Here is a 15,253-nt window from a genome sequence, read left to right as displayed (position 1 = left end):
CATTTTCTTTTCCAGCTGTAACATCCTCCTATCGAGTGACACATTGCTACTTGTTTCCTGTCCAAAGCAGCCTTTTTTAAGTAATGCTCGCTTCTGTCCTTGTGTCATTTCCTTTACTATTGCGCGCTGCCCAGACTTGTTGCAGTGACACTTGCTCTCGAAATATTTCTTTGAAAAGCCAAAATTTGCTCTATATATCAAATAACTGAAGTTATCTCGCTATATCGTGGAGGGGGGAAATCCTTGTTTAGGGTAAAAGGCAATTAAAATTGTCTTTAGGTTCAACAGTTTTTTAGGTTGTTGGTTTTTTTTCCAAAACGGGTTTATTTTTTGCAGTGCGGCTAATGCTGAAGTCATTCTCCGTCTCATACAGCAGCAACCAAGGACAAGAGAGCATCAGCAGTGAGAGGGAAAAGAAGAGAGAGAAAGGTGCCTCCTCTCGCCATTGCGATAATTGTCTCGCTGTTGAATCGATGTCGGTGCAAATGCTGCTCTAAGGGGAGGCAATAGGAGTGGAGGAGAAGCGGGGGGATTTAACTTCACACACGGACAAAACCTATGCTTGGATTTCGGCTCTTTTTCCCTTCGCCAATGCAAAAGGAAATATGCAGCGAAGCTTCACCATCCTCTACACCAGTTTACTGGGGATGTGCTTGGGTTCAAGCTCAAGTTTTCCAAGTAACATCAATATAGGTGAGAATGGCGCACACACATCGTCACCTTTTGTCTGAGAGAAAAAAACATCAACCTCTGATTCAACTTAAGTCGGTGTCTCTTTTTTAATTTTTTTCCTTTTCGTGTCCACTGTGTACTACATTAACTCCTCATTCTTTGCTTCTCAACAGGAGGATTGTTCCCAAGCGGATCCCACGAATATGAGGTTTTTCGGTTCGCCCTCTCTCACCACCAGGACATCCCCAAACTGGTGCCGCAGGTGGATATGGTCATGATGGGGAACAGCTTCTCCATGACATATGCCTGTAAGTATCTCAGTGGAAACTGATTACATACTAGTCCATGTAGTCCACCTATTGAACCTAAATCTTTAAATCCGTTTATTGACTTTGTAAAGAGCGCTTGCAACTCCATTTGTAAGAGAAGAGAAGAAGGGGGAAAAAAGCCTGTGTAGGCTGTAATTGCTTTTAATACAGGCCTACTGCAAAGCGTGTGTTCGTAGGTTATCTTATTAACTGTTGCGTGGAACCGCAAAGGACTTGTTTCCTCTACATGATTGCAGCGTGGTTTGCGCTCTGGGGAAGCCGCGGGGATTCGAAAGCAACCTATGCGACAGCGACAGCTTTCCTTCAGTCATGTAACAACAGGTTTTTTGTTTTTATGGCTCCTCGTATATGATTTTTAAAACGGCTGCCAATGATCCCAGAGCGCCTTATGCTTCTTTTATAAAGAAAACAAGGAGTCAGTGCAGATCATGGCTCTCCAAACAATGAGGAGGGTAAAAAAAAAAACTCCAAATGCATTTCTAATTAGCCACGGATCACAATCCGATTATCTTTTCCTGGCAGAACACAGACTATTAAACCCTCCCACCCTGAAAGCTTCACAAACACCAGCACACAAAATAAACGTTTTAACTTTTGGGACTTCACCCTCCTCCTTCTTTGTATTAATATGGATCTGGAACAGGCAGACGTATCCTTGGCTAACTCAAGTGAGAAACTGTGCCAGATTCTCTGACAATGGGATGCAGGATTTATGGTCATCAAGCAAGTTTAAAAGTCCTGCTGGTGAAACCCAATAGTCAGAGCAGTGTGAATGCTATTCTCCTGTTGGTGATAATGTGTGTCATTATGCCAGCACCAACAATTGCTCCGTGTCTGAGCTGTGCAAAAGAAATGTCAGTCTAAATTGTTTCATCTTTGTTAGCCCTGCTCTCATCCTTCCTTTGTATTCTGACACGATTTTGTCACCCTTGAGGCTCTTCAGCTGTGTTTTTCTCATTTCATCCTCGACTCCTCTGAATTTGCCCGTGGCTCACTCGCACTCTCTGTAGTGAAGTCGCAAACTTCCAGGAGATACCCTTTGACAACCCTGTCTGTCTGTCTGGCAGGTGTGTGATACTGCTTCATCCACAGACATTTACTCCTACTCCCACTTTGAGTCGTTGCTTTTTCACTCTGAACCCTCCCCGCGATTCAAAAACCGGTCTTTATGACTTCCCTGCCGGAATGTATGCAGCAATGATATAAGTGAAGAGAAATTAATGTTGATTTATAAAGACACGAAATGCAAGTGTAATGGTATTCTGACTCAGAGTTTTAATGTAATGTGGTTGTAGTCGTTCTAATGAGATTCGGTTATGAGCTTAAAATTGGATTGGAAATAAAGCATTACTTGCAGCGGCACTCATGTAGATTTATAGACATCAGGTGCTGGCTGCTGCTGAAAGCTGAACACAACCACTGAAAGGACATTTACCCTCATCTGTCAGAGTCTAACAAAATATATCATTAAGCTTCATGCTGTGACTTGTTCTCAAGACCACACGCTTTATGAATCACAACCTATACAGAGACATCCATCTGCAGCGTGTCCTGTGGGAAATACTGCAAAACCTGCAAAGTCCACAGCAGATATTTCAACCATCATCCCCCTGAACTTCCCCCACCCTTCAGCCATTTAGGCCACAGAGCCAGGGAGCGCTGTGTAATGAAATGTAAACACACCCAAGATGCCCTCATTAAAGAGACTGTCCTCTGCTCAGAAGGGAGCGTGATGTAAAATATAGGAGGCAGGCTGCTGTTGAATGTTTGCAGATTTCTCCAGTGGATCAAACATGGATCCTATCGCAGTAGGGAGGCTGCTGCTGGTGGTGGTGGTGGTGTGGTACATTAACGTCTTTGTCACCGCGTGCAGCCAGTGGCGAGACATCAGCACAATGAACAACTCAGATGGCTCTCGCCTGCCTTTTTTCTTAGATTTTCTCAGTCTTTTTTTTTGACTATTTTTGCCAGAATTGCTTCCAGAAACCATTTGATTGTACATATTTTCTTAAAAATATATATATCTTAGATATCCACAGACATCCTACCAAGCAACACACATACCCAGAGCTTAACGTTTTTGGTAATTTGGTGCTAATAATTCAGTCAAGGGTCACTGCTATTATCCAACTTTTCCCAGAGGTTGATTAGATCTATTCTCTTTTAGCTGCAGATGATGCAAACAGACTTTCCTTTTCTTTTCTATCTACCCATCCTGTCCTGTCTTTGATGTTTAAATTTGACCCCCCTCCCACCTCCCATGTCATGCACATCATTGCAGTCCATGGGTATGATGATGGGCTACGGTACAAGCGTGTCAGAAAGATTTGCAGTGGAAGGAGATGACAAAAATGAAAATGACACCTCTTCCTGCTGTGTGTCACTTGCTCTCAAAAGTGTTTGGATGTGAAGGCTATAGAGACATGTTTGAGAAGAAAAAGGAAAGGCTCCGGGGCTTGTTTATAATGAGTCAGATGAGAAACGCAGCCTATTCCTGGATTTCCATTTTGTGTGGTAACGTGGAGGAATTTTGTTTGCGTGAATCTACATCTGGGTGCCCTTTCTATTTAGGATGTCTCGGGTGACTGACAGTTCACCTCTGTAAGCGTGCGACTGTGGGAATGTGCCCGGGGCTCTTGGGGTCCGTGAGTGTGAAAAGCAGAAGGGTGAATGGGCCCTTGTGCACGGGGATGAATGGAGCTCCGGATGAGGGTGATGCTCATCAGCTGGCTCTTATGACCAGCCACTTCCTCCAGAAGCAAGTCTACACAGCATCCACAAACACATGCTCTCTGTCTCTCACTCACACGCACACACACACACACACACACACACACACACACACACACACACACACACACACACACACACGCTGGCACCTGCCTAAAGAGCAAAGGAATAGGGGCGGGTGGCTGGAAGTAGGGCAAAGGTGACAGAGAAAATGAGAAGAGATAAAGAAAGCCATAAAACGCTGAATGTTATGGGCAAAGTGGTTCATTTTATTTCCTGCATGTGGAGTCATCGGGGTAGTAATAATAACGATGGCATCACTGTCTGCATAATGTGAGGCTAATTTGCATTTCTCTCCTCTTCCATCTTACGTTGACAGGCAAAAGCGAGTCAAAAAGTAACAGAATTAGCAATATTGCCTTTTTGCTGCTGTGTTTTCACATTTCCAGTAAAAGTGCTTGCTGGACTGTTTCCTTGTATACGTTTGCATCGTTTAAAATAGCTGCCAGGGATGCTCAGCATAGATAGAGAATGTTAGTCACCCAACAGTTAGATATATCAGATTACCATAATCTGCTACTGGTTTATAATGCAGATGTCTCTGATTCACTAGCTTCATGTCAAAGTCTCTGCAGGCTCCCGCCTGTATGCTCTGTTTCTCACTTTGATGTGCGGTAAGACTTACAACTAATCTTTGGCTATTTTTGGTTAAAAATGTAAAAAGAAAAAAGAGGGCAAAAAATCAAATAAAAAATAAATGAATTAAAAACATTGCACTTAGCAGCAAAGCTAGACTGTGGAATTTCCAATAATATATGTTTTGCTTCAGCAGCACCTAACTTACATTTGATTTTGTGTCACGTTCAGCCAGCTTGACAATAAACCTTTCTTTAGGACTAATTAGTGTTCATGGAAAACACGATATGCGTTGACAGTGTGATGTAGATAGCAGTATTTTCCCCAGCTCTCTGAGGGTCAGTTAAAAACCTAAAGAGAGTGAGTGTGAGGCGGCAATGATCAATGAAGTGAGCGCTCTGTGGTAGCCTGCCTAGCTGATCAATAGAGCGTAGATGGGGGGTGTGGGTTTGGGGTGGGGGTGGGGGGGGGGACTGGTCGTGTGCTGCTTGTAAATCAAATAGTATCACATAGACAGTATCAGTGAGGATATGAGTTATGGGAAGAAACTAAACAGGTACTATACCTACATGGGTCGTGGAGTAACAGTCTGACATGTACATAATAAGGACTTACCAAACAAGCAAGTTTTAATTAACTGTAGCAACCACTCCTCAGAAAAAAAACCATCAAAAATTGGTGATTTATTATTTCTTTTATTGACTATTATTAGTTTATCCATAATCACTGGCTCTTCCACACCATTTCTTTGCCCTGTCTTTCTCCTATCACCCCGAACTGGTCATGGCAGGTGACTGCATCTCCCTGAGCATGGTTTGCTGGATGTTTCTTCCTGTTAAAAGGGAGTTTTTCCTTTCCACTTTTACCATTTGCTGGCTTCGAGGGGGTCATCTGATTGTTAGGGTTTCTCTGTATTGTTGCCTTACGATATAGTCGCACAACTGTTTATAGCTGTTGCTGTGACTTGGCACTATATCAATAAAATTGAACTAAAGTGGACTAAAACAAAAAGGAGGGCTGTTTTTGACTTCGTCTGGATAATTTCTTTTCATATGCCATAAGAAGTGAAAGCTTGTGAAATTTGTCACTATAGGAGCTTTAATGGAAGTGAGGCTGAGAGGTCTGGCATGGGAGGAAATATAGGGTGTCTGTCAGCCATAAAGAAAGCACGTCAAGGAAAACAAAAAGGAGAACTCTGAGTGTAGTAACCACTTCTAGTCACTGATTGAAATTTAGTGTGTGTTTTCACCGTTGTGCGGGTAAACATTTTTTGCCTCAGTGCAAAATGCAAAATATGGAAATGTAGATCAATATCTCCCAAACATTTTGGCTTGTGACCCCTAAACTAAAAAAGCAAATTAAAAGAATTAAAGTCTAACATGTGATCCAGAACACTGGGGCTACAATCCCATGTCAAACCGCTTATATCAATAGGAGTTACGTTCCAGTAACCAAACTGGTGGACAAAATCCTTTACCTTGAGATAGCTTTTGCCATCATGTTGTGTTTTCTCATGTGTATGCGCTGCCACATTTACATGGCTCAAGTTTTCCCCATCAGTGTAGTACCATGGTCTGACTATAAAAAAGAAATGTGTGCGAGCATGTGAGACTGCTTTGTGAAATCCTCTGTTCACACCCTTGCGCGCACACACAATAGCTAACAAGAGACAGAGCTTGAGCAGATGCATTTAATGTATTATTCAATGCAGCACATCCAAAGCTATCACTCCGTGGAGTTATAAGCATAAATATGTAATAATAAGCCGACAGAAAAAAGAGAATTCAACCAACTCTGTTAAACACTATAATGCTTAGAAATGTTCAGCTTTCCATAGGAGAAACTTCAAAAAAGAAAAAGATGTCATCCTTCACTCTTTTCCATTTCTAGGTGCAAACCGACATGTTTCAGTTGGGGTGAAAGCAATGAGTGGAAGAGGGTGGTGGTGGGGGTGTAGGGAGTTAAGCTGCAATTTCAAGCCCGGTGGCTGGTGTCAGTGAAGCTCTGGCATGTTGTATTTGGGTTTTTTTTTTCCTGTTGTAGCAATTGTATCAGTCGTTGAGGTCCATCTGTGGTGACTGACTTCCACAGTGCATGCATGTTCAGAGGGATTACAGAGTATTCAATTTGCTATTGAAAATGGCAGACAAAAAGCAGATCACTGCTCCCTTCTGACTGTTTGGGACATCACAGTTATTTGTCAAGAAGAAAACAAAAGGAAAAAAAAATAAGAAAAAAAACTTGTGGCAGTTCTCTTGGGCTAGAGTCTGGCAGGTGCTGGTTTGATGAATGAGAAGACTCCGTTTTTTTGTTTTTTTTTCTTGCTACAGAGCACCAGGGATAGAGAAAGACCCATAGCAATCAATGCAGATCAGCCAAAACCTCTCCCAGAGCAGCAGACTGATAGGATGCAGAGCAGGAGGGGGGTAGATTTTTTTCCCCATGTTCTGTGCGTGTGTGTGTGTGCGCTTTTGTTGCTTTGTACAAGGAAGACAGAGGGAATGTACACATGGGGCAGGGAGGCAAGAAGAGAGTAATGGCTGCGAAACAGAAAATAAGCAACCTGTCATTTAATATCTTGGCCCTCATGTGACTTTTTCTAAGAAAGACTTGCCACATGAAAGTGAACTGACCAGCCAGTTGTGGCAATCCAAATTCTGTTGTGAAGACAAGACCACAGCCTTTATCACACATCTTATTTAGCCCAGAAACGCACACACGTTACTGATGATTGTGTCCACTCTGTTTCAGTTTGTCCTCCTCATTGTCTTTCAAAACCAACTCCAAATCCTCCTCTGTATTCATGCAAGCTCACCAAGTATTTAAAACAAATCTGTCGCCTCTGGAGGTAATGGGAGCTGGGACGTGGAGGTCTGAGCTGAGACATCTGGGGCTGGCAATTAGAAAACAATGTGTTCGCGGATGAGGACCAGGATTTGTGTTGCAGGGTGGAGGGACGAGCGCCTGATGATGGCAGCTGTCATGTTTTTGCAGCAAAGACAGAAGCGGAGTCCCTCTTTTGTCATACAGTGCATTATAGGAGCCTCTGTGTACTGTAATGAGGAACAAAGCCTACAAGCATATTAAGCAGTGTCACACAATACAACTGCTGTTGTCGTTGGCGCAGTTGCGCAGATTACACAAAAGTGACACAAGAACTGCAACAGTTGTTAAAAGTCGCAGAAGCAGAAAAGGCAAGAAATGAAACAGAAAATCATGCATCATCACATATTTTGCCTTACAGCTTAGACTGTTGTGTATATTTCCTTATGTGTAGTCGCATTAACTTGTGTGGCTGAAGTGTTACAAATCAGACAGATAAATGCATTGCAATACTAGATTTAACTTTTTGCTAGCATAAATTAGCATTATAACTGATACCTGGATGGTCATCATGCCTGTCAGTCTTGGCTGTCAAACTTAGCCAAGCGTGAAAAACCCACAAGATAATGTAATTATAATTACGTATTAACATTACTAATTTTGATACTATGGATGTCAAACTTGATACTAAAGTAAGTATCTAAATAAACAAATGACTCTAATAATTGCTACTGAAAATTACTGTTGGAATGGATATGCATTTGCAGCATTATTGATGCAAGTATTGATATCCACACTGTCTTTGTCTCTTCCAGTTGACACACAGCTTTACACAGCAGACGGGCAGGCACATAGCCCCTCCCCTCACTAGCAGCTAAACACATGAAATGTGGTTGATATTCACAACGCTATTAACTATTAGCAATTATCCGATACAAATAACCATCTGTTATCATTATGTAGCAGCTAGCAGCTGTGACCAATAATAAGATTGTAACGGTAATGCTGGAGCTAGCATTATATGTCCTGCACGTCTGTAACATTACAGTGTTAATTTAAAAGGATAAAAAAATTTGTGTATCTATCTATGTTTCTGTCTGAGATTTAATTCTGAGAAAAGACTACCAGCATTTAAATAGAAACATCTGCAGCACCATCTCAGAAAACATAGATAGATAGATGTGTAGAAGAGCATCATGAGAGATAGGTCCTTGATGAATAAGAAGAACAACAACATGATACTACTATTAATATTGATATAAACAAGCCTCTAGAAACTGCCAAACAAAGGCTCACAGCTCAAGCCAGTAGGCTGAAGAGATATAGCAAGAGAAACAGAGGCCAAGAAAATAAATGCCTTGTTCTCCAAAGATCCGTTCAGGATGTACTCTCGCAGAGCTAGGTGGGTCTGCCTGCGTACTGCTGGAAGAACATCTGGGAGGAAAAGGTTCCATAATATCATTTCTAAGTGACTAGTGGACCTAAGAGCACACCATGAAAGCCTGGCAGCACAAATAAGGGACTTGCTAACAGCAGGTACTCATCCACTACTGGCTAACACAGGGCAAAACAATCCCCACAAGCATACAGTATCGTCAAACTACTGTCCAATTACCTGTTTCGCCACAACATGGAAGATCCTCTCAGGCATCATAATATCCAAGCTGAATGAAGACATGAGCACAGCTCAGAACAGCATTGGGAATAATACCAGAGGGTCAAAGCAGAAGCTGATGGTTGACAGAGCAGTACACCAGCCAAACTAACCTGAGCACCACATGGCTACACATAATCCTATAACTCTTGCCCCACACATGGCTACAGGAGTGCTTTGGAGTATACAAGGCTAATAGTGTAATAATAGTGTAATAGTAATGTAACATTCATCTAGAACTGTAAAGTGTGAATGATCATAATGTGCGGAATATACCAAGGTGATACGCTGGCCCCACTGCCATTTTGTCTTCAACCCCTTACGTGAGCTCCTCACTAAGAGTTGATACAGATGTACAGGGAGTGCAGAATTATTAGGCAAATGAGTATTTTGTCCACATCATCCTCTTCATGCATGTTGTCTTACTCCAAGCTGTATAGGCTCGAAAGCCTACTACCAATTAAGCATATTAGGTGATGTGCATCTCTGTAATGAGAAGGGGTGTGGTCTAATGACATCAACACCCTATATCAGCTGTGCATAATTATTAGGCAACGTCCTTTCCTTTGGCAAAATGGGTCAAAAGAAGGACTTGACAGGCTCAGAAAAGTCAAAAATAGTGAGATATCTTGCAGAGGGATGCAGCAGTCTCAAAATTGCAAAGCTTCTGAAGCGTGATCATCGAACAATCAAGCGTTTCATTCAAAATAGTCAACAGGGTCGCAAGAAGCGTGTGGAAAAACCAAGGCGCAAAATAACTGCCCATGAACTGAGAAAAGTCAAGCGTGCAGCTGCCAAGATGCCACTTGCCACCAGTTTGGCCATATTTCAGAGTTGCAACATCACTGGAGTGCCCAAAAGCACAAGGTGTGCAATACTCAGAGACATGGCCAAGGTAAGAAAGGCTGAAAGACGACCACCACTGAACAAGACACACAAGCTGAAACGTCAAGACTGGGCCAAGAAATATCTCAAGACTGGTTTTTCTATGGTTTTATGGACTGATGAAATGAGAGTGAGTCTTGATGGGCCAGATGGATGGGCCCGTGGCTGGATTGGTAAAGGGCAGAGAGCTCCAGTCGACTCAGATGCCAGCAAGGTGGAGGTGGAGTACTGGTTTGGGCTGGTATCATCAAAGATGAGCTTGTGGGGCCTTTTCGGGTTGAGGATGGAGTCGAGCTCAACTCCCAGTCCTACTGCCAGTTTCTGGAAGACACCTTCTTCAAGCAGTGGTACAGGAAGAAGTCTGCATCCTTCAAGAAAAACATGATTTTCATGCAGGACAATGCTCCATCACAAGCGTCCAAGTACTCCACAGCGTGGCTGGCAAGAAAGGGTATAAAAGAAGAAAAACTAATGACATGGCCACCTTGTTCACCTGATCTGAACCCCATTGAGAACCTGTGGTCCATCATCAAATGTGAGATTTACAAGGAGGGAAAACAGTACACCTCTCTGAACAGTGTGGGAGGCTGTGGTTGCTGCTGCACGCAATGTTGATGGTGAACAGATCAAAACACTGACAGAATCCATGGATGGCAGGCTTTTGAGTGTCCAAAGAAAGGTGGCTATATTGGTCGCTGATTTGTTTTTGTTTTGTTTTTGAATGTCAGAAACGCATATTTGTGAATGTGGAGATGTTATGTTGGTTTCACTGGTAAAAATAAATAATTGAAATGGGTATATATTTGTTTTTTGTTAAGTTGCCTAATAATTATGCACAGTAATAGTCACCTGCACACACAGATATCCCCCTAAAATAGCTAAAACTAAAAACAAACTAAAAACTACTTCCAAAAACATTCAGCTTTGATATTAATGAGTTTTTTGGGTTCATTGAGAACATGGTTGTTGTTCAATAATAAAATTATTCCTCAAAAATACAACTTGCCTAATAATTCTGCACTCCCTGTAGAGTCAAGAGTGGAGTAACCATAACCCACCTCCCGTACATGGATGACATCAAGCTGTAGGTGCAGTGCTGTCCTGGTAACAGCAAAGATACTGTGAAATACTCTCAAATTCCCAGGTGAGCTTGAGGAACACACATACCAACCTCTCAAGGAAAGTGAAAGGGAGATTTATATGTATCTCACCCATCTATCCATCAATGGAAATTGATGGATAGATGGGCGAACTCCCAACTCTTGAGCCACAATCGCCCCACGGTATCAAATTTGAAGTATTTTCCTGAGTATCTGTAGCAAGTTTAAAATTCCAATATTGTGACTAACACACACAACCACAACTTTATATTTCGACAGTAATGACGTTACTTTATTTTTGTTAAGCACTGGAGTATCTCTAAATACTCGCGCATGAGCTGTCTAGCCTATACAAGCTCAAATTGCCATTTTACACAAGATTCACATGGTAACACCAGACACAGCCACCACAATTTCTAAAAAAAAAACATTCAGGGACATTTTAAAAGTAATAACCAACACAACACCTTATTCTTCTGATGCCTGTTACTAGTCCTCAACCCCCCCACACACACTCAAATGCAAAAGATCTCCTTATATTGCTCATGTTCAGCTGATTCCTTTTTACACTGTCAAATTAATTCCTTGCGCTTTTGCTTTTGTATTCTTGTGTTAATGATAGAACTCATCTGTCAAACCTGTGAGCTGCATACATTCTGTAGTGTAACTGCATGTGTACACAGTTCCTCAAACGCCTGAGACTAATCCACTCTACGGAGTTATCGATATCAAGATTTAAATACATCAGGGTAGCGGATTTAATCCATGAATTATCCATAGGTGCCTTGTCCTGTACTGTTATTGATTGTCTCTAGTATCTGCAAGTTGGAGTCAATGGCTCAATTAGTTAGCTGAGAAAAAACTGGCTATAACATTATTCATTTATCAAGCACTAACAGTCAAATGTTTGCTAGGTGTGTTTTTTTTTTTTCAAATAAATACATTTTCTACTTTTGCAGCTCTAAATAGAAATGATTTTTTGCAGTGCTCATAAATTCTGCTCAGTGACCACAATCATTTCCCACGAGCTCGGCTGGAATCTGTTGAAGAAGGTTTTTAATTCATACAGAGGTTCCTAGTGAATTAGCTTGCTGGTTGTGAGTTTGGCTCTCCTTGCCCCTCATATCCACTTCCATCACTTCCCCTGTCAGAGAAATGAAAGCGTGTGAGCGGGACTGTCCCTCTGCACCTGTCGACACTGATACGCAGATGGGGAGATAATTGCGAAGGGATAATTGTTAAGGAGATAATTGGAGTTTCCATACCCCCTGACAGGAGCTGGTCTGGGCTATGTTTCTGACCCGTTGCCCAGGTAAGCATTTGTTCAGCAGGCGGCAGGGCTCCGCAGCAAACCAGATTGGAGACGTGGTGAGAAACAGTAAGAAGGAGAGACAATAGCTTGGCGTGAAAGGGTTAGAGAGTGAGACACCAGAAGAGAGAGAGATGTTCGGAGCGGAGGGGAGTGCTTTCACACCCTCGATTACCCATTTAATGAGGCGATGCGGTGCCATTGTTTTATTACTTAGAGGAAATAGGAGAGATCTAGATTTCACTGTGTGGTCCCTTTATTTCCCACTGCTAGGCTGGCATCTGTTCTCTTTGTTCGCCGCATTCTCCTTATCATTTCCTCTCACAGACACCCGTGCTTCTCTTTCTTTGCCTTCTGTCTGCTGTCACCTACATTTTCAAGACTCACTTCATCTTTTGCTCATCCTTATTAACCTTCCGTGGCCCCGTTTTCAACTAATATAAACTCTCATGAGTATCCAGTGCGCCCTGACTTACAGTCTAAGTCCTGTTTGGTTGTTCAGCTGTTGGTCCCACATCTCCCCCAGAGTTCAGTGTCTTCCTCTCTGGATTTAGTCGATATTTTCCTTATTTTGCCCCCTTTCTTACTCCTTCAGCCACTCTTTTTTATCCTCTATCTCAATTTTCCCTTTTTCTTTGTTGCAAAACACAATTTTATTGCTTTTGTTGAGGAAGTACATCTCTTTTGAGCTTGGGAAGGTAACGCTGTTTAACCTGGGAAACAACAAATCGCTGGAGCAACAAATTGCCGTCTGTCAAAAAACCAACGCCCTTTTTAAAACCTCTTGAACCAGTTTTGACTCCCTTAACTCTTAAGTATCGATTTTCTGGAACATACATGGATCAAAGAATTACCACTACAATGCGCTATGACTAAAAATACTCGTTGGCAGATTTTTCAGGATTTTTAAGGCGATGAAACTGAAAACTGCTTTGACAGCGAAACCCTCCTACACAGTCATGTCTGGAGACTTTCATGCAGATCTGGGTTGGTGCTGTGTTTTGGTCCCCTGGGTCCCTGTCCTCTGCGCAGAAGGAGATTGATTGCACTGTGTGAGTCATGCTGTGTTGGAGGGCTCGCAGAGTAGGCCACCTCCACCCCATCACCTGGGGGGTTCTTTACAAGCACGATCTGTGTGTGATACGCTGTCTTGTCAAACCCAGTGAGACATTATTGTTATTTTTTTTTTTTTTTTATTGAAATATTTTTGAGCTAGCGCTTAACGTTTATGAAGGGGTATTGTTTTTTACCCTTAAAAGAAAAATCAGGTCTGAATGCTTGCATACAAATGTGCGGTCTGATTGAATCGGTTATTGACTTCTTTTGCTCGTCCTTTCATTAACATAGCTGATTAGCTCTCCTGAAGATGGATGAGACCAGAGGGACCACAACATGCTCTCTGTTTTTATTACATACATTATCTGGCAGTTATTAGCCATGGGTGGCTGAGTGGAGGATAACTGTGCGCCGAGCAGTGTCTGGTGTCAGATGTGTTTATCTCCCCTCAAAGTGCTCTGTGGTTGATTGAGTGACCCTTCACCCTTGTGAAGGTGGTGTATTTTGCTGCCTCATGTGACAGCTGCCTTCCTGCTGGTGTCATTCCACTCACGTTTCCAAAGGATACTTTAAACTAAGTGCAGAAAAGTACCAAACCCTAGGATTACCAGTGTAAGCCAGCCAAGAAAAGGAAGTTTACTTTTCTGAAAACAAAAAATGTAAAATGTTTTTTATATAGATTTTTCGTTATTCTGTGAGGAATTTAAGGCTTTCATTACAGAACCAGGAGCAGAAAAATGACAGGAAATGGTATCCAACTAGCCTCTCTGTTGCTTTAGCTACTAGGTTCATACCTACACTGCAACCAATACATTCACTTCTAAAAGGAAATGTTTGACAGCCTAGTGGATTGCTGCTGATTTTGTCCCCCCCTAAATTTTATATGAAGGCCTATAAAATCTATTACATGACAGTTCAAGAATCAAAAAAGTATCTTCGCTTCCAGTAATAAACAGTGTAAGAAAGATAAGAAAGACATCAACCTGCTAGAATCTTTTGGGTAGTGACTGTGCAATGCTGTACATATCTCAACACTAGTTTTACCGCAGCCTAACACCTGCTGTTAGAAATGATAGAACTGGGATATTTGGTATTTCGTACTAAACAAAAAGTCCACAGGACAGTGATAAATTGTGCAGGTGCTTAGCAGGATTAGAACCTATTGTGGACACTGAAACTATACTTGAGGTTTTCAGTTATGTGATGTTGTTTTTACCTGACATAAATAGGACTATTGACAGATCATTCCACTGTCTCGAGTGTTGAGAACCACTTTGTATCACTTGGAAAAATAGGCCAAATAAGCAGTGTGTCCCAGGGCTAATTATAAAAGCGTCTCATTATCATCATCAGGATTTTATGTATAAAGACATTTTAAATGAAAATATATTTAAATATAAATGATCTGAGGATTTGATTTTGTGTTGATATGAACGATACATGTAGGAATCTTACCCGTAGTTGTCATTTTGGGGGGCAGGATTGGAAGCATAAGATCCACAAGAAACTTGACTTACCTTGAATTTTGCGTACCGTTTCTATAAAATGGTGCTACAGGTTCACAGCCGCTGGTCACTGTGCATTCATTCCTTTATAAAATGTAACTGTGCTGATTAATCAATCAAACCTTAATAGCTTCATTGGAACTACAGGAAATCTGCAGTTTTATATCCGTGCAGTAGTTCCGGAGCTCTTTTGTAACAGATCTCGATGTTCATCCCTTGATTTTATGATGTTGCTCCAGGGTTGTGAGGGGAAAAAATTAGAGAGGACCTTTAAATTTCTCACACTGGGCATTTTTTGTTTCCTAATTTCTTATTTTTTTAATTTCCTTTTTCAAGAATTCATGAATAATTGAATAATGTGTTTGGTTTTCCTCTTTCTATAGGCTGAAAAGGGACTAGTTGGAAAATCGTGATGACGTAAAGGTGTAGGATTGGGTGAAATGACTTTATGAATCAGTCTAGCAACAGTATGCTGAGCTAGAAGAAAGCTGGATTTAGCAGCTTGCAGCGCTCAGTCTTAGTCTAGTGATGCCCGCAGGAAAAATTCATGATTT

General features: G+C 41.7%; 1 protein-coding gene across 4 annotated transcripts in view; it reads left to right on the top strand.

Moving 5' to 3' along the window:
* The first annotated feature begins 379 nt into the window (after nucleotides 1-379).
* Nucleotides 380-15,253, top strand: part of gria1a (glutamate receptor, ionotropic, AMPA 1a) — a 72,516-nt gene continuing 57,642 nt past the window's right edge. For all 4 annotated transcript variants that reach the window (XR_001290249.1, XM_013908632.1, XM_005719576.2 and 1 more), the window contains exons 1-2: nucleotides 380-693; nucleotides 846-980. Coding sequence is in view for 3 of the 4 variants with exons in the window: in XM_013908632.1 (XP_013764086.1) it covers nucleotides 606-693; nucleotides 846-980 (223 nt within the window). In the remaining variant the exon portion in view is untranslated. The remainder of the gene's footprint in view (nucleotides 694-845; nucleotides 981-15,253) is intronic.

Source organism: Pundamilia nyererei, unplaced genomic scaffold (assembly GCF_000239375.1).
Source record: "Pundamilia nyererei isolate P.nyererei 1_Seehausen unplaced genomic scaffold, PunNye1.0 scaffold00001, whole genome shotgun sequence".
Taxonomy (NCBI): domain Eukaryota; kingdom Metazoa; phylum Chordata; class Actinopteri; order Cichliformes; family Cichlidae; genus Pundamilia; species Pundamilia nyererei.
The sequence above is the reverse complement of the archived record's forward strand: the minus strand, read 5'-3'. Positions and strand labels throughout refer to the sequence as shown.